A 20,041-nucleotide genomic window follows, 5' to 3' on the forward strand; every position below is an offset into this window, starting at 1 on the left:
ACTTCTTCTTAAAATCACCCTCAATATCTTCACTAATGCTTTCATCTTGATGATCTAGAAAGCATTGTTTCTCATGATGTTCTTCTTCAACTTCTTCAATATGGCAAAGAAGGCCCTCTTCTTGGAGAGCAACAATCAAGTTTTGTATAATATGCTCAACATGACTGCTTGGTCCCTAATACTTAAGGTTTTCTTCAACAAGAACACTAATGGAAGGATACTCTTTGGTCGACATTGTTTAAGCCCAATCCCTTTGATCTTCGCCAAGGGAATCAATGAAAAGCCACATGAGAGCATCTTCATGAATCATGTTGATTTTAGAAGCGTACTTGAGGAAATTGACAACATGGTCCACGAATGAAGAAGGGATCTCCATTGAATTTGGGGGTATTTTTCCTATACTTTGCATCCCATCTATATGGATATCTAGGAATTTCCTCGACATCCAACACAAGGAATATCTTATGTAGACCCCAGTGAACCATTGCCTTGAGTCTCGCATAACATACAAACTAGGTGTCACTAGGGGGAATTTAAGATGCCTTGAGAGATGCTTGCTCCACCCTACAAACATTGACTTTGAGGTTCAATGAAGAACAAGGGCTTTGTTCTTCCAATGGAGTCACCATAAAAGATATATCTTGTCATTAGGGAAAAAGGTAAATACTTCATAAGAGTAGACTTTCTTCTTCCCCAACAAAAACACCATAAATGTTACCACAAAATCTAGTAGGCCTTGGAGAGGGAAACCCTACAAGAAAAGAGCTAGACTAAGTGCTAATAATGGGACAATGGTTCACTGTCACCACAACCGAGGGCCCCTACTCTTTATGAACTTTCACCGATGCGAAGAACCTCGGTAAGTTAATGATAACCAATAATAGATATTCTAGGTTTTTACGTGCAAGGTGATACATGAGGACCTCTCCAAGGCCTGCTAGATTTTGTGGTAACATTCCCTACCTTCATAGAGGTGGCTAATCATCAACCCTATTAGGTGCTTCTAGCCCTCAAGGGGAAGTGATAGTTCCAAGGCCCACCCCTCAATGAATAAGTGTTAGTGGAAATGTATGATAATGGAGTGGAAAAGGCTTCATGGTCAAGTGCCATTGTTAAAGGGACTAATGGGGTGTCCAAATCTTGAGTGTATGAGTGTAAAGGAAGGAGTAATCGTGGAGGCATGATGTACCCCGCTCAACCTTATTTTTCCACCCCTCTTATGTGCCTTTTACTTATTCTTGATAAGGCTATGTATTACCACATATATCTAAAGAGTTAGAGCTTGCTTTTTACGGTGTAGCATTTATATTCCTCCTTAAGATGAGACAATTTATCGCTCATCAAGGTTGGGAAATGCAAGGGTTCCTCTTTTGATGTAAGGAGCATCATGTGCTTAGGAACTAGGTGATGGATAATGATGAGGGCATATCTCATGCTAGGCTTTTGCCCACGTGCTAATCTTATGTTCTAGCCATCTTTTGCATTTTGATTTTCTTCTTTTTCTTTTATTGTTGCCATGATATGCTTTTCCATTAGTTTAGCTGCATCAGCCTCTAAGGCTATAGTTTTTCAGCCCTACTCAAGGAATGTGAACATAAGTGTGCCAACTCCCAAAGAACTAATGACAAGTTAGACCTGAAGAATGGATGTGATATATGGGGCTTGTAATATGTGATGGAAAGTGTTAGTTATGCTATAGTGGATAATGAACACACCATGTCAATTAGGTTTTTCCAACTAGTGCCCCTCCTATAAGGATAAGGCCTCAAGGGAGGTCACATTGGACTAGGGCCAAAGATTAACCCCCTTGGTAAAGTGAAAGAACAAAATTACAGTCAAGATCGGTCAATCTTCCAAATCACCCCTTTATCCATACCAAATGCCCAAAACAAACAATCATAAGCACTCGATTGCAAAATGTAAATGTACCTTTTGAATAGCAACCCACCTTCATCCAAGTGGTAGTTGTCAGATGGGAGAGGCATATGGGTTGATGCAAATGGTGGAGGAACATGGATTTTCAATGTCAAATAGTGGTTGTCAGGCGCTGTTGGCTGGTTGTCTATGGTTGTCAAATGTAGGAGAAAAGTTTTTTCCTATGGGGTTACCCGTTTTGGTGGGTTACAGGACCAATGATGAAATTCGCAATGGAAAGAAACACCCCCACGTAGTAGTGGAATGATGAACTTCTTGCTTTGGTGAGAAGCATTGACATTTGCTCTGAATTCATAAGTGCCTCTCCAGTCATCCAATACAACTCCTATTCCTTGATATGACACAAGGTCGCATGGTAGTTGGAAGGAGTGCTCGAAGAGAGGTGGTCGAGATTTCTATGCAAAGAAGAGGTCATGAGGGAGAGGGAACAACAATCGACAATTAGAGGTACACGATCTATTAGCAATGGTGTGATCTAATCTAGGGAAGTCAATCGTGGAGTTACCAATGACTAATCAGTTCTTCCTATTGTTCAATGGAAATTGGTTGTATCTATTTTGCCAAAGTCACACGCTAGAACAAGTAACAACCACAAGCCTTGGCCTCTTTAGAAGTTGTGTAAGTTCACTAACTAGTTCTTCCTATTGCTAAGTGGAAATTGGTTGTCTACTTTGCCTGAGTCACAAGCTAGAACAACTACAAGCCTCGACCTCTTTGGAAGTTGTGTGTGGTCTGGAGGAACTGATCTAAACAAAAATGACTCATTTCGTGATGCTAGTAAGGTTGATTAAACTAAAGGCTTGAGTCATTATCTTGCTTGTGGGATATTTGAACTTTCTAGGGTTTGATGGAGCGAGTAATAGTTGTTGCTTGACCCTTGTGGATGAAACAAGTCGAGGAAGCCAAGTTGAAAGATGAAGAACAAAAATGTGTAGGTGACATGATGTTGTTGGTTGGTATTACTAAATATTCGGATGGAAGGAAAATACCACATTGTGGCAACCACCTCAAAGTGATTATTGCATTGGCTTTGGAGTTTTGTTGGTTAGGCAATGGTGAAATACCATGGAAATGGGACATATATATTGAATTATGCTATAAGGCAAAAAAAGGTCATGGTGAAGTATAATGTGTCCTTGAAATTTGATGGGGTTTGTAAAACAAACTTATTGAGCCTTGTGAATTCAATTTGTGAGTGCAAAGTTTGTTAGAATTGACTACTCTCACAATTGTTTGGTTAAGTATGGAAGCCCCAAGAAAAATATTGCGCAAGGATGTTGAAGATTGAATAAAGAAACTGAAGATGCAAACGAATATTCCTAGTGTATGGACGTCTCCAAAAAAAATATAGGTAGAAGCATTTGATCATATGTAACATTATATTTTGCTATTCTTTTGTAGTTTCCTTTGTAAGGTGTGTTGTAGCTGAAAAGGAAATTTAGTTACGTGTTTCGTTCACTCTAATTGGTCCTTGATGAAAGACTATACTTCACCAACCAATGGATAGAATAGTTAGGATTTAGGGTGGATATGATTGCTAGGGATTTATGATAACTTCTAGGTTTGAGTTCAAATGGAAAAATCCCCAAACACATGCTATTTAGAAATCAATAGGAGAGTAAAACACACAAAATGTTTTAGATGATTTACAATGAAAGTGGGTGATAGAGGATAGGATATTAGTGCCTTAGCATGCCAATATATTTTTGGGGGCATATGGAGTTAAGGAACAACAATCTTGGAGAGAAATGGAGATGGATGTGGGTTCAAAGAACCAAGGGAGACTAACCAATGTTCCATAAACCTCCAACCCTAGTGTCTTGCAAGCTTCAAGGATGGGATAAGAGAGCGAGCTTATAAAATATTAGTGCCTTAGCATGCCAATATATTTTTGGGGGCATATGGAGTTAAGGAACAACAATCTTGGAGAGAAATGGAGATGGATGTGGGTTCAAAGAACCAAGGGAGACTAACCAATGTTCCATAGACCTCCAACCCTAGTGTCTTGCAAGCTTCAAGGATGGGATAAGAGAGTGAGCTTAGCTTAGGTCATCCCAAAAGAAATTGATGAGAGGTTCAAAGAGGCTTAGAGCATATTTAGCCTCAAGGACTAGGATGGACTAGCTTGTGTATCCTAGAGGCTTGAGCTAAGCGACTTACGATTTTCAAGGATAAATAAGGGAGAGAGATTAACTTAGACCACCTCAAGGGAACTTAATGGAGAACCTTGGTCAAGGAGAAAAAAGAAATAAAAATACCAACAAAACCATAGTCGATGTTAATAACCCTTATCCATCAATAATAAGCATGATTGGAAGAAGATAACTCACTTTGAATAGCTCATATCATCAAAGTTCCCCAATAATCATCCATAAAAAGAAGTTTCTCCACAGAAACTAAGCCTTCTCATTAAAATATATCAATATCCATTAAGAAAAGAGAACCATCCAAATCAACAAAATCCTGCAAAAGGCCACTCTACTCATTCCTCCATAGTCAAATTTAAGAAATAACATAAAATTTCAGAAATTTGAGATTTGTTAAGGGGTTTCTCCCCCAATTTAAGCATGAGAAAATGAGAGGAAGTGCACCTTTATTTATAGAGGAGGTGTTTGACTTCCTTCTCAATGGATTATTAATTTCCTAGACTAAAATCCCCTATTCTAGCCTATGGACAGGAAAAATCTTCAACAATTCAATATTCTAAAATAATACAATTTAGGGGTATTAATGCTACATGTTCAAAAATAAAGGGCCATAAGCCCACAAAAGGTGCTCCGTCTGCACAAAATAAGGGTAACAAAGGGGTCTTCGGTGCACAATTTAGCCTCTAAAGGCCCTTCAACATTCATTTTCCTTTGATTAATCTTCAAAACTGCTATGGAATTATCCAAAGTGGGCACACTAGCCCAAATGAGTGACTTAAACTTGCATACAAATTAGCCCAATGATCTTCAAATACCCCAAGGGTGGAAAAGTGGGCATCCCCATTTCCATGTTGGCATCCAAGACTTCATTTATATGTGGAATGATGGATCCTGAAAGCAAAGTGACCCCTCAAGGGTGTAACATGACATACACCACAAATCTCCTCCTGTTCTTGGACATAGGCTTACAAACAAGAGTCAGCCCTAACTCAAATCAGGTCAACTCTATCAAGTTTTGCATCAGGTCAGCTCAATTAGACCCTTTCGTCCCAGCCACCACTTGTAGGTCTGCTTATTAAAATCCATATTAATATTAATTGAAATGCTGGTTGGCTCTAGAGCCTCTGTTTTAAAATAAGTCACTGCACTTATATCTATAGCATTACCTCCCTTTCTCTTTCCCTTAACAAAAAAAAAAAACTAGTTAGCTGGGCACTCTGTAATATCTGTGGTTTTGTATGCTCTCGATGATATTTCCTAAGCTGCACCTTTCACACAAATTTGTCCTGTAATCCCAGTCCGAGGCCGGTTCCGTTGAGCTGTTCATGCTCCCTCTAAACAGCATTTCCAGAGACACCAAGCCAACATCCAAAATTCTTCGTGTCAAATTTTTGTTCTATTCCAAGGTCAAGTTCTCTGGGGAATCCCTTCAGCCTGTAAACACAGTCCACACCTTATTTACTATACACCCTTGCAGAAATAGGCACTCCAGACGATTCAGCATTCTGGTGAAGAACTTCTGTCTCTGTTCATTAAAGTGTTTGCTGAAACATTTTATCCAGATGGATCGGAATCAGGCATTGCAATGGGCTGCCAACCGCTGCTCCAGGTCATCCATGTCAAAACCTCCAGCTCCTTGGGCTTTCTTTTTAGCAACCTTCCTTTTAGGTGCTGAGGATAAATGGGAAGCAGTATCTATTCCAATTCCATCCAGCATCTGTTTGGTGAGCTCCTTGGTTTCTTGGAAATTCTTGCATCACCTTAGCCTGCATCACTGGCTTCATTTTCTATTCATAGCTGTCCACCTTTGAAATTCTTGCATCACCTTAGCCTGCTTCGCTGGCTCCATTTGCTTATTCATGTCTGCCATTGCCTTACTGGCACCTTTCATCCCTGTAGCAACAGAGGTGTTTGCATACATAGCCTGTGTATGTGTTGCCACTCAATGAAAACATTCCGCTTGAAATATTAAAACTTCCTTCAAATAGTATCTTCAGGGAGCCCCAAAGTTACCCAACAAATTTGTGGGTAACAGCCTACAGGTCTTAACCCCCCTTTTGATTCTTGTCACCTTGTAACGTCTCTATTTTATTTTTCCCCTTGAAATATTAAGACTTCGTTCAAATAGTATCTTGAGGGAGTCCCAAAGTTACCCAACAAGTTTGTGGGTAACAGGTCTTGACTCTTAACCCCCGTTTTTATTCTGGTCTCCTTGTAGCATCTTTATTTTATTTTCATAATCATTTTCATTTATGGGATTTTAATGTTATAATCATTTTCATAATGGCTATTTTAATTTGAAATCATTTTCACAACAACTAGGTTTTTAATTAAATATTTATTCAATTAACTTCCTTTCCTTTTCTTCAATGGTAATTCTTTTGCGCTTTTAGCACTCTTTTTCAAACACTTAACCTTCAGTTGTCCCTGTTGATGGGTGGAGTATACATTTAATATGTGGAAATTTCAAAATTTCCTACATGGTTTACTTCTAGAGGCTCAACAACAACCATTATAATTTATAAGCAACTTGGAATGATTTTGGATGTTGATTTAGTTAAAGAGTTGGAGAATTGCTATGTTGGTATGACACATGGTAGCTTAACAATTACAGAGTTCGACTTAAATGCTTTATCAACAATTAGACATGTTATCAACTGATTTAGTGATCTCGACAAGCTCCTCTCGAGGTGCTAAGGTGGTATTACATAGGATAAGCACCCACTGTCACCTCGGCACAAATACCCACTCTTTAATCCCAACTCCTACTAAATGATATGGGATGTTTCCCTAACATGCATATGAAACTTAACCAAACATGAGTAGACCAGTGCCCAGTATTGATGTCTGAGGTGAAGGTATGAGGTATTTTCTTGTTTTCTTTACTGATCTAGAAATAAAATACACCGCAGAAATAACACGGACCAACAAGCAAAATTTTACTCAAACCTTAATTATTAAGCTCTAATAACTGCAAATGACTGAGTGATGAGTACACTTACCAAGTATAAGATGAATTTGTTGTTTTACCATTGGATAAGTGGCTATAAGTAGACAAATACCTTCTTGTTCTGTATTTTTAGGCTTGATCAAGCCCTTTGTCTGAGGATATTTGTAGGATCTGTGTAATATTGTATTGTAATAATAAAAATCCCAAGGATCTATTAGTTTTCTAAAGATAAAATTCAGTCCAAGCTAGGAGAAAAGAAGAACATAATATTTTTGTATTTTTATTTTTTATTAAAATAGAAAATAAAAGAGGTTTAATTTTTGAAGTAAGATCATTTTTATTAACGAGGCTTACCTCGGCCTTGCTTTTACATTCTAGGGCACCAGATTGTGATCACAACCCTTTCTTTGTCAGTTAAAAATTTTGACTAGATAATGGGATTGGACTCTTTAGTCTAGGTGACTATCACACCCAATCTAGTCTAAAATAGTGGTACAAGCTTCTAAATCCGATCTGGAAATATTTCTCTTTTGGAAATGTCTCCAACCATTGGGTCAATGACAATATACAATGAAATCTTTCCTTTATTGAAGGAACCCTGATAAGGGTTTTTCGAACAATTGGGCTTGATTAGCATTGTACATGGAAAAAGGTGAGATGAGGTCTAGCACCTTGATCCCACCTTACATGTAACTCATTGCCCCTCAATGGATCAACCTAGTAATCTTGCAGTGACCTGGAAATATCTGTCTATTCTAAGAAACACTATTACAGCAAGCTAAGAAGAAAAAGCATAGAACAATCAACCTACAATTTTCACTGGAAAATAATTTTATTAAAATGGTATAAATGTTCTCACAGTTCAACAACAACCTTTTTCGGTAGAGGTTCTAGTCCTGTATAATTTTTCTTGTAATGGCTATTAGATCCCTCTCCCAAAGTAATATTTGTTTACTTGTCATCCACAAGATCGGAGACTAAGTCATTGCATGATAATATTTTTCTGCATTAAAATAATTAATTACCCACAAGGGGCTCGACTTGACTTGGAGAAGCAACATTGTAGCCTAGGATTTGCACATGTGGCTTGATTTGACTTTGATTGAGTTAGATAAGATGAATGATAGCCCAACGACTAGGTTAGGGGGCTCCCAATGACTAGTTTGACTCACTTTTTGACTTCCCACATGTGAGCTTGAGAGTGTGTTGATAGTCCATGAATTGGCTTGAGGAGAGAACACCTTGCATGACGAGGGAAGCATTTTGTTTGAGGAAGGTGGTCCACATTTTGGAGATTCCAACGAGCTCTTGCTTGACTAAGTTTGACCTAAGGTGTTACATCCATGCCACCCTCAATATTCTCATGTGCAAGATGGAATTTGTCATTTTTGCTTGCATGGGTGTTAGAACTCCAATGTTTTATCGATTTTGGTCTCTCAGAGGTTTTCTTGTGTGTTAGGAAGCTCCATGCAATGCAAAACATCTCACATGCAACATAAATATGCTTTGCCACCTTTTGCTTCATGCATTCCTATGCCCACATCCCCCTTTCTGACATAATTTTGGATGAAAAATACTCTCTTTTGCCAAAAAATCAACATGGTATGTCAAGCATGCATCATGCTAAACAAATGAGTTCTTGTTGAATTTTGGACCCGGGAGACTTGTGCATTTGGATTCATGAAGTGACTTGGGAAACATGAATTTTGCTGTGAACTGTGAGACTTTCATGTGGAGAACTAAATTATGTTGTACCATGGTCAAGGAGATACATACAAACTCTTATCACACATGACCATGTGTTAAATACATAGGTGCACTCGAGACATGGGCTGGACAAGCCCTACATAGGTTGATCACCCCTACAAAACCAATGGCTCCTCTAAGCCATGTGTCCCAACAGCTCCATTTCAAAGCCTCCAATCCTATCATGGAAAAAACGAAATTGAGAGTGGAGACTAAAGGGACTGGGTATGGCTGACCATAACAGGCCTAGGATACCATATATATAATCATCACATGGTCTATAGGGCTTTGGACTTGCATCTCTCTGGTCTTACAATGGTGTTGTCTTGAAAATATAGAGTACCTCCCAGAAGGTAACAAGATAAAATATAGTTTTGCAGCTAAGGTCTCCGGAGAAGTATCATCTGTAATGGAGATTGAATCTCTTGATTGCACTGAGTGGGAATGCATTCCTACCAAATCAGTTTTTATATAAATATCAATCTCTTCCATAACATGTGTCTATAAAGTGCCTTTCTTCACATATCTGATATCCCGATTTCATTTTTATTTGTTTTTAATGCTTTACTGTTTTGTTTTGTTTTGGTTCTCGCATATGACAGTGGTGAGTGCTTACTAATTCCCCTAATAAAGTAAATTTTTGTTTGTCATGTAAATTTTGCAGAGGAATTAAATCATGTAAATTGAAAAGCTGCAAATTTCCAATTGTTTGTCACTGACTCGCTATCATATTTTATTATTACTTCTGTTATTTATGTTGTATAAATTTGTATAAAAGAATCACGAGTGCTTATGCAAGGTGTATTTCTGAAATTATCTCTTTACTGTGGTTGATGTAGCTCTATCAAAACAAGCATCCACAAAGAATTCCAGAATTCAGAGATTTGGAACAGCTGCAAGTGCTTTAGAGGAACCTATAGCACCACCTGTCCAAGTGAAGTACACGCATCTTCTTATTGATGGACAATTCGTTAATGCAGCTTCTGGCAAGTTTTTAAGATTAAAGTCTACCTTGTTCATTCAGTTCTGTCTTAATGATTTGGGTAGCTGCTAGAGGCAACACATTCTGTTTTTCTCTCATATAATCTATGTTGAGTTGTTATTGCTTGATGATGATTTATTTTCTTTCCTTGTATTTTCTATCCTGTCTTCCACCATCATGCAGTATGGCAGTGTCCTGTGTTTTCTGCACAGATGTTCTTCGGAGCAAGCATTTCCTTCCCTTTAAACTACGTGTTCTGTTGAAGTTAATTGTAGTATAGTCCAGATTTTTAACGTCACAGCCATGCTATAATGAAGATGCATGGAATGTGTCAAGACAGATTGATTTCAAAGAAGCTAGAGTATTTCTCTTATGCCTATTGCAAAAAAATGGTACTAACAATTTTTTGTTGTGATACCAGGAAAAACATTTCCAACCTTTGATCCCAGAACAGGGGATTTGATTGCTGATGTGGCTGAAGGCGATGCAGAAGATGTGGACAGAGCTGTAAAGGCTGCACGAAAAGCCTTTGATGAAGGCCCATGGCCAAAAATGACTGCTTATGTAATTTCCTATTTTGTTAGTTGAAAAAAGTAAATTTTTTGTGTTTTCACCTGGTTGATGTGAGTGAGAAATGCACACTGTGAAGAACAATAGAGTTTGAAAAAGTCATTTTATAGTGTTTGAGGACTACTATATGTCAAATGCATTCTGTTGCTTCTCCATGAATTTCTTTGATTTCTACCTTGTGCCAATATGGGTGTTTAGGTTTTGAAGAAGGAATAGTGCTTCTGAGTCTTTGACAAAATTATATGACCATGCTTCAGGAAAGATCGTGTATTATGTACCGGTTTGCTGACTTGCTTGAAAAGCATAATGATGAGATTGCAGCTCTGGAAACATGGGACAATGGGAAGCCTTATGAGCAAGCATCCTTGGCCGAAGTGCCAATGGCAATACGGATATTTCGTTACTATGCAGGTAAGATGCTGAAGCATAAAACCTTGTGATGATGAGGTGATTTTAATTTTATTCTGCAATGCATTAGTTTAGACTCCATGAAACTGTAGCAAACTTGATTTACTTGTTTTAGTCAGTTACTGCATTGTTTTCAAGAGGTTTTGTACTAAAAAGGTTTTAATTCTTATCTGTACTATTTGAAATATTTTACAGGTTGGGCAGATAAAATACATGGCCTTACAATTCCAGCTGATGGACCTTATCATGTTCAAACTTTACATGAACCTATTGGAGTTGCAGGTCAAAATGTTCCTTCGAATTTTCCACTGCTTATGTTTCTTTCAAGGTCCTTATCATGTTCAAGCTTTATGTTAACGTATTGGAGTTGCAGGTCAAATCATTCCTTGGAATTTTCCATTGCTTTTGTTTTCTTGGAAAGTGGCTCCAGCACTAGCTTGTGGGAACACTATTGTATTAAAGAGTGCTGAGCAGACATCATTAACAGCTATTTATGCAGCAAAGCTTTTCCATGAGGTATGCTCTAGCAGATAGAATTCTCATGTCATTGGTCAAAATAATGTTATCTCACACTAGTGCAACTTCTGCTTGCTTTAAATTCCTTTTTTGAAGATATTCCAACTCAAGATTCCATGTTTTACTTGAAAATGGTCTCAGTTGTGCTAACTGTACACCATTGCTGTCAGAAAACATTACTCGAAAAGAAAATAGAAACTCTCTGTGAGGCATGGTGTCACAGAAAATTGGAGCATGCTAAGTTGTCAGGTCTTAGGTTCATTGTATTGGAAATACCAAGGGTACATTATGATGTTACTTAGGAGTGAAATTCCAACTTAATATTTATTCTTGGGCATCCTTTGATTCTCTAAAAGCTAGACCCTACTTTCTTGATTTGTATGTGTCCAGAATATAAGCATCATCTTATTTACAAGTCACATTTTCTTTGACTAGTAAGCCCTTTTCTTAGTCAAAGTGAAAACAGTCTGGTATTTTTTCATAATTTGGTAAATTTCTTAGAAAATACTTGTAATTTTATCAAATTTACACTGAAATATTTCATGTTTAGACATGTCTAAATTTTATATACAAGATGTGAGAAATGTCTAAGTTCGTTACTAGTCTCTTAAATATATGATAACGGGCAAGTTTGAATTAAAGGGGCAAGAGATAAGTATATGGTTTGAAAGATGAATATCACAAGCCTAATAATAATGTGGAATCTCAGGATAACCACAATATTGAATCTCTTATAAATGTTATTCTTGTTTTGTTTCAGCTGAAATTGTCTCAGAGATCATGAGACAATTCCTAGCAAATGTTAAATTTTGACCTTCTGTAATGACTTTTAATTCTTTGTGCAGGCTGGACTGCCTTCAGGAGTCCTGAATATCATTCCAGGATATGGTCGAACTGCAGGAGTTGCAATTGCAAAACACATGGATATTGATAAGGTCTGTGAGCATCTTGAATGTATTCTCCCATTTACAAAAATCTAGAATAGCTAAAGAACTGCGATAAATTTATCACATAATTGCATATATCTGCCAAATATGTGTGGCTTAGACTGACTTGTTTAAATACATATTTGTTGATTATCTTTAATTCATCTTGGGTGCTCAATGGATAATATTTCGACCAGGATTTATGTTGGTAGTGGGAAAATTAGGATATTTGTTATTTAGTATATTAGGAAGCCTTTTTGGGTGTTCAGATGGGAAGATTCTGTGGGTGCTAATCCAAGAAGACTATAGGTTGTAGAAGAAGCTTATATGGCATTCTAGAAGAACTATAGGAAAAGCATGGCTATAATGAGTCTCATTGAAGTTGGGGTTGCAAGGTTCATATAATGAGCTCCCATGAGGTGTTAGTTTTTTAGGTTATTTTGGAAGTGTTTACCCCATGTTTGGGGTGCTTCATGATACTTGGGATACATGTGTATGTTCAACCCCTTGATGGTTTGAGATGGATTGGTGCACATGAGATGGTCCGTGATGGATTTGCACAATGGAGATGGCTCGTTCAGTGATTGCTTGACCTTAGTTAGGTATTGGCTGTTAAAGAAAACTATAACTACGCTTGGTATTTGTAAATGTAATTTTAATCTTTGTACTTGTCAAGAAAAAGAAATATTATTTTTGTAAATTATGCGAATGAGTTTCTTGCTCATTCATAGGTCTAGGAAAGTGAAAGAATCAAAGTCATGTTAAAGAGCTCTTCTTGAGCATGAATATGGGTCAACCTTGTTGGGTTGTGTTATATTCTTTCCACGACTAGCCCACGTAGTTAACTGGGGGGTTAGAAGGGGGGCAGAGCCTCCCTTCATTGTGCCGATTGCATAGCAGGGGGTTTGAGGGGTGCAGGTAACCCCACTCTATGGGGTCCAGGGCAGCGCCCCGGTAGATTTTGGTTTTGGACTCTATGTTAGGTTGGGAGGACCTACCTATGGTTTTTTGCACATGGTTTTGGACGCGATGGTTTTCGGTCCATGGTATTAGATGCTTTGGCATGTATAAATATGTATTGTAACATTGAAAGGAAAATAATGAAAAAAATCAAGCTGGTAGTCCCGGTTTTGGGATCCAGGGGAAGATCTCTGTGTATATGTGTTTTATGTGTTATGCTCTCGGATTGTTTATTTTCTGTGTTTTAGAATTCACATGCAAGTAATTTCTGTACCGAGTTAAATCTACATTTGGTATCAGAGCTGTTTTGGCTTCAAGGGAATGCCTTTGTTGCTGAGGGTTTTTGCTCGAGCCTGTGGTAGACCTTGTTCAGTGGGAGATCTGCGAGATCAATTCTGGTGGTGAAAAAAGATGGCGAGCAGTCGAAAGATAGAGATCGAGAAATTTAATGGTCAGAGTTTTGAGTTGTGGAAACTCAAAATGGGGGATCTGTTGGTGGATAAAGATCAGTGGATCGCACTAGATCCGAGTACTAAACCAACAGGAGTGTCCGATGAAGAATGGAAGAAGTTGGATCGGAAGGCAAAGAGCACAATACGATTGTGTGTCTTAGATTCAGTATTGCTGAATGTATCAGGGGGAACTACGACGAAGGCTTTGTGGGACAAGTTAAGGACCTTGTACCAAGTCTCTGGTGAATAAACTGTTCCTGCGGAAAAAGCTGTATAACCTGAGGATGAAAGATGGAGACTCGGTGACAGAGCATCTGAACACATTTAATACTGTGGTAAGTCAATTATCATCTGTTGATATTAAAATTTCAGATGAAGATAAGTGCATCAGTTTGTTGTGTTCTCTACCAGATTTGTGAGATAGTCTGGTTATTGCAATAGGTAACAATGCAACTGCCTTGCATTTTGATGAAGTAGTCTCATCCTTACTGACGGAGGAAATGAGACGGAAAAATATGGAGACCCAGAATGGTGATGCCTTATCTGTACGAGGACGGTCCCAGAACAGAAACAAAAATAAGTCATTGAGTGGGACGTCTAAATCTAGAGGGAGATCTAAATCTCGAGGAAAACTTGTAAAGGTGGTGTGCTGGAAATGCGAAAAGGAAGGGCATTACAAAAGGGACTGTAAATCTAAAGCTCCTGATAAAGGAAAGGGATTTGATGATGCTCCTTCTGCAGAGGCGAAAACCACCTCAAATGAAGGTGGGGATGTGTACTTGGCTTCTTCAAGTACACATGTAGATCATGAGGCATGGTTGATTGACTCAGGTGCATCTTTTCACTTCACTCCTCATAGAGAGTGATTCTGCGAGTATGAGAAATACAATGGTGGTGATGTCTTCTTAGGGGATGATAGGAAGGCTAAAATCATTGGTTGCGGAAAAGTAAAGTTTAAGTTGTAAAGTGAAAGGGTTAGAACACTTTTGGGTGTTCTGGATATTCTTGCATTGGCCAAAAATCTGATTTCTGTAAGCACACTGGATGATGCAGGTGTAAAAACAGTGTTCGAGAAGGATACGTGCAAGATGATTCGGGGGGCACTGGTATTGATGCGGGGAGTTCAAATTGGAACTTTGTACAAGCTGCAAGGTAGCATTGTTGTTGATGGGTGCAACAGTTCCGTGGTTCCTGAAAGTGGAGCAGAAAATCTAGTGGTCTTTGGAGAGAAGACTATGTTGTGGCATCAAAGTCTTGGACATATTGGAGAGAAGGGCCTTCGAATACTTCATGGTAGAGTTATGGTAGAAGGTAATGAGTAATAGCTCTCTGGATTTTGATTTCTGTGAAAATTGTGTATATGGGAAGTAGAATTGGGTGAGTTTCCCTTATGGTAGCAAGAGGGCGAAATAGATATTAAAACTTGTGCACAGTGATGTGTTTAGACCTGTGAAGGTTCCATCACTGGGTAAGTCTGTGTATTATGCATCATTTATAGATGACTTCTCAAGGGATACATGGATATATTTCGTTAAAAAGAAATCTGAAGTCTTTGACAGGTTTAAAGAATTTAAAGCTCTGGTGGAAAACCAAACAAAGAAGAAGATAAAGGTGCTGAGGACAGATAACGATGGAGAGTTTTGCAGTAGAGAACTTGAAGAATTCTGTAAGAAGTGTGGTATAGCACGACAAAAGACTATTCCATATACACCTCAGCAAAATGGAGTTGCAGAAAGAATGAACAAGACGTTGATGGAAAGGGCAAGAAGCATGCTCAGTGGTGCCGGGTTAGGACAGCAATTCTGGGTAGAGGCGGTGGAGGCAACATGTTACCTGGTCAATAGATCACCTTCATCAATGTTGAAGGATAAGACTCCACAGGAGGTATGGACTGGTAAGAAACCCTCTCTTTCACATTTGAAGGTATTTGGATGTGATGCATATGTACATGTTCCAAAGGATAAAAGAACCAAGTTGGATAGTAAATTTGAAAAGTGCATCTTTATTAGGTATAAGGATGGTATAAAGGGTTATAAGTTTTGGAACCCAGTAACAAGGAAGGTTGTGTACAATCGAGATGTGGTGTTCAGAGAGGTGAAAGATGTTATTAAACATGAAGTCCAACCAAAGGAACCTGAGAAGATAGAGTTTGAGCTTAAGGAGGAAGAATCAGACTCTACAGTAGAGGAGGAATCATAAGATGAAAAGCCACAAACTCCGGGTATGAGAAGATTAGTTCGAGAAAGAAGATAGCCAGAAAAGTATAGTCCATCTGCTTTCTGTTCAAATTTTGCTTTATCTGTTACGGATGATGATCCCAGAACTGTGAAGGAAGCAGTAGATTCAGAGGATGGCAAACTCTAGAAAGAGGCCATGGTTGATGAAATTGCATCTTTGCACAAAAATGAGGCTTGGGATCTGGTGGAGTTGCCGGTTGGAAGGAAACCCATTGGCAGCAAATGGGTGTTCAAGAAGAAGACAAATGCGAAAGGAAAGGTGGAGAAATACAAAGCTCGGTTGGTAGCAAAAGGTTATTCCCAGGTGCTAGGAATTGATTTTGGTGATATTTTTTCTCTTGTTGCCAAGGTAACTTCTATTAGATTACTTTTATCTATTGTTGTTGCTTTTTATTTTGAGGTAGAGGAGATGGATGTGAAGACGACATTTCTTCACGAGGATCTAGAAGAGGAAATCTACATGAAGCAACCTGAAGGCTTTGTGGTGAAAGGTAAGAAAGAACTGGTATGCAAGTTAAAGAAGTCTTTGTATGGGTTAAAACAGTCACCAAGGATGTGGTATCAAAAATTTGATACATTTATACGGGGACTTGGCTTCACCAAAAACAAAGCAGATCACTGTGTGTATTTTAAATTAATTGGTGACCGTGTTATTTATCTGGTTTTGTATGTGGATGATATGTTGTTGGTTGGAAATGACAAAAAAATTATCCAGAATTTGAAGACCCAATTGTCCTCCAAATTCGACATGAAAGATCTTGGTGCTGCAAACTATATTTTGGGCATGGAAATGAAAAGAGACCGAGAAAAGAGGAAGCTCTGGTTAAACCAGATGAAGTATGTCGAGGCAATACTGCAGAGGTTTAATATGCAGGATAGTAAACTAGTGAAGGTTCCTATTCCTGTAGGTGCGAGGTTATCTGCTAAACAGTGTCCTAAGACACAAGAGGAGGAAGAGGACATGTCCCGTGTTCCATATGCAAGTGTAGTCGGTAGCCTGATGTATGCAATGGTCTGTACTAGACCAGACATTGCACATGCAGTGGGAGTATTGAGTAGGTTTATGTCAAAACTAGGGAAGGAGCACTGGACAGCAGTGAAGCGGGTTTTCAGGTATTTGCATGGCACTAGTGATTATGGTTTGTGCTACTAGGGAAGACCAGGATTGGACAGAGTGTTGGATATTCATGGCTTTGTTGATGCAGATTCGGCTGGAGATCTGGATCAGAGAAGATCTACAAGTGGGTATGTGTTTAATCTATTTGGAGGTGCAGTTAGTTGGATGAGTAAGAAACAATCTATAGTGGCACTATCAACTATAGAGTCAGAATACATGGCAGCCACTCGTGCAAGCAAGGAAGCAGTTTGGTTGCGGAGATTCTGTTCAAGTATGGGATTAGTACAAGGAGCTATAAGGATAGACTGTGATAGCCAAAGTGAAATTTTCTTGGCAAAGAACTCTGCATATCATTCAAAGACAAAGCACATTGATGTTTAGTATCACTTTGTGAGGGATATGATAGAAGACAAAAAGGTGTTGCTGGTAAAGGTGGACACTTTGAAGAATACTGCAGATGCATTGACAAAATCTGTGAGCTTTGAGAAGTTCTCTTGGTGTAGAGAAACTATGGGCATTGCAGGGTTGGATAAATGACTAAGCTCTCATGTGGCCCCTTGTGGAAAGAAAACAACAAGTGCGAGAATGTTGGGTTGTGTTATATTCTTTCCACGACTAGCCCACATAGTTAACTGGGGGGTTAGAAGGGGGGCGGAGCCCCACTTCGTTGCACCGATTGCATAGCGCGGGGGGTGCGAGGGGGGGGGGGTTCACAAGGGGTTTGAGGGGTGTAGATAACCCCACTCTATGGGGTCCAGGGCAACGCCCCAGAAAATTTTGGTTTTGGACCCTATGTTAGGTTGGGCGGACCTACTTATGGTTTTGTGCATGTTTTTCGCACATGGTTTTGGACGCGATGGTTTTCGGTCCATGGTTTTGGACGCGATGGTTTTCGGTTCATGGTATTGGATGCTTCCGCATGTATAAATATGTATTGTAACATTGAAAGGAAAATAATGAAAAAAATTACGCTGGTAGTCCCGGTTTTGGGATCCAGGGGAAAATCTTTGTGTATATGTGTTTTATGTGTTATGCTCCCGCATTGTTTATTTTCTGTGTTTTAGAATTCATATGCAGGTAATTTCTATACGGGGTTAAACCTACAAATCTAGTGTCAAGTAGCCCTCCAAGACAAGCACCATCCTCCAAAGAAGAAGACTACAAGAAAAACGATGAAGAGAACATCATGTCAGCCTCAAATATATATATATATATATATATATAAATGTCATGTCGGCTCATATAAAAGACACAACGATTCACTTGGTCAAGTTGGCTAAAAAATGGAGACATAACCACTATATATACCTAGTTAGGGTCACCGCAAAAGAAGAGACAAGAACTCGCATTTTCTGAGATGATTCGGTTAAGTACAGGGACTGCAATCCACATTACAGGAGAGTAACAATTCAGACTCATCTACAAACTCGGGTAAGGACAGAGACTCAGATTCACCGTGATTGTTGGATGTTTATAGGATGGGATCCTCGTAGTTAGGGTGGCAAACAGTGAAACAATTTCGGATGTATACCACAGAGGTATAGTCTTGGCATGGGTGTAATGAAGAAGGTCTCGGATCTCTGTCTCGACATACCTTATGAACAATCCTCACAATGACACACACTGTCTCAGCATACAAACTGTCTCGACGCAATACTCAATCAACATACTTAACATAGTCATGTTCTTGACATAATAGTCTTGATCATAATCCTACCGAAGATAAGGTCATAATGAAGAACGATATGATGACCTCATTGATATGGTGAAGGTCTCTATGGAAATACAACAGTGATGACAATAGTAATGAAGATCTCAACAGTACAGTGAAGATGATCTCAGCAGTGATAAATAAGAAGATTGGTGTCTTGGTCTTGGAGTGGCATAGAAGGTCAAGTGTCTGTGAAAATTCCTACACTCTAAGAAATCCCTACTGCCGCAAATTTGAATCTACTTCACCTATGTGATTTTTAATATACATTAACCAAGTATTTCCTCTGAATACTAAAGCAAATTACTTCTGCAACCTACACTAATTAAATATTTGATCTCATGAAACAAAAAACATAGCAAAGAACAAGATACATAGGACACACATATATTTGGACACAATATTCCCCGGAAAAACCCAATGTGGGAAAACCTATGCAACAGTTCTGAGGGTTTATTATTATGCAGGAGAAATACCTGAATACAAATCTAGGATGCTCATCTACCAATCCTTTACAGAAAAAATACTGGCGGAAAATCTGAGCGTGTTTTACCTCACTTCACCCGACAGAATTCCGGCAAATCCGGCACAAGACAGGCTAACCCTGGCTATTTCTGCGTTGGATTTGTGTCACCTTCTCTGCCCTCTGTGTCAACTCTCCCGGCTGTTCCGACAGTTCTCGACAGTTTTAGTTGTTCTGGCAGTTCTGGATTCTGCGTGACAGGCAGCTTTTCTACGTCATCTCTCCCGGCTACTGCGCTACCTCTGCGTCAGCTCTCCCACAGTTTCGACAGTTCCAACGGTTCTGGATTCTGTGTGACAAGCAACTTTTCTGCGTCAGCTCTCCCGGCTTCTGCGCTGCCTCTCTACAATCTCTCTCTGCCTCTTTGCCAGTATTCTCTAGAAAGTAATTCTTCCGAATTCTCTCTGCCCCTCAGCGGCAAGATCTCCCCAATAGCTTTTCCTCCTGAGAACTTCCCACCTCATAAAATCGATTTCCTCAATCTCTCTGTGTGTTTCCAAATGAACCCCAAGCTTCCATTTTATACTTTTTCTGTTGAGATTTCAAAGGTTGAGATTAAGTCTCTAATCAATGGCTAAGATTAAAACATGATTTGATCCGCCTTTTACATCATTCTCACCCATATTTTGATTAATACCCATTAATATTTTAATTTTCCTAGGTTTAGACTTAGGAACCCCATTAAAAATATTAATTATTTTAATAAAATACAATTCAGGTGGAATTTCACCAAACGGTTTCTAGGTTATTTAAAACTCATGTGCCTTAGCCTCTACAACAATTTTCAAGGCTAGAGCACGTCTGATGTTACCAAAAACTAACAGTGTCATGGTCTTGGTGTTCGTTAATTGGAATCTCTAT

At 38.9% G+C, this 20,041-nt stretch overlaps 1 protein-coding gene across 1 annotated transcript in view; it reads left to right on the plus strand.

Annotated features, from left to right (window-relative positions):
- Positions 1 to 20,041, plus strand: part of LOC149243341 (benzaldehyde dehydrogenase, mitochondrial-like) — a 108,639-nt gene that overhangs the window by 78,908 nt on the left and 9,690 nt on the right. The window contains exons 2-7 of the mRNA XM_089374486.1: positions 9,618 to 9,764; positions 10,182 to 10,324; positions 10,588 to 10,741; positions 10,934 to 11,020; positions 11,112 to 11,254; positions 12,100 to 12,189. Of these exons, the coding sequence (XP_089230612.1) occupies positions 9,618 to 9,764; positions 10,182 to 10,324; positions 10,588 to 10,741; positions 10,934 to 11,020; positions 11,112 to 11,254; positions 12,100 to 12,189 (764 nt within the window). The remainder of the gene's footprint in view (positions 1 to 9,617; positions 9,765 to 10,181; positions 10,325 to 10,587; positions 10,742 to 10,933; positions 11,021 to 11,111; positions 11,255 to 12,099; positions 12,190 to 20,041) is intronic.

Source organism: Pinus tabuliformis, chromosome 8 (genome assembly GCF_031772625.1).
Source record: "Pinus tabuliformis cultivar Carrire ecotype Pingquan chromosome 8, CPIR1, whole genome shotgun sequence".
Lineage (NCBI taxonomy): Eukaryota > Viridiplantae > Streptophyta > Pinopsida > Pinales > Pinaceae > Pinus > Pinus tabuliformis.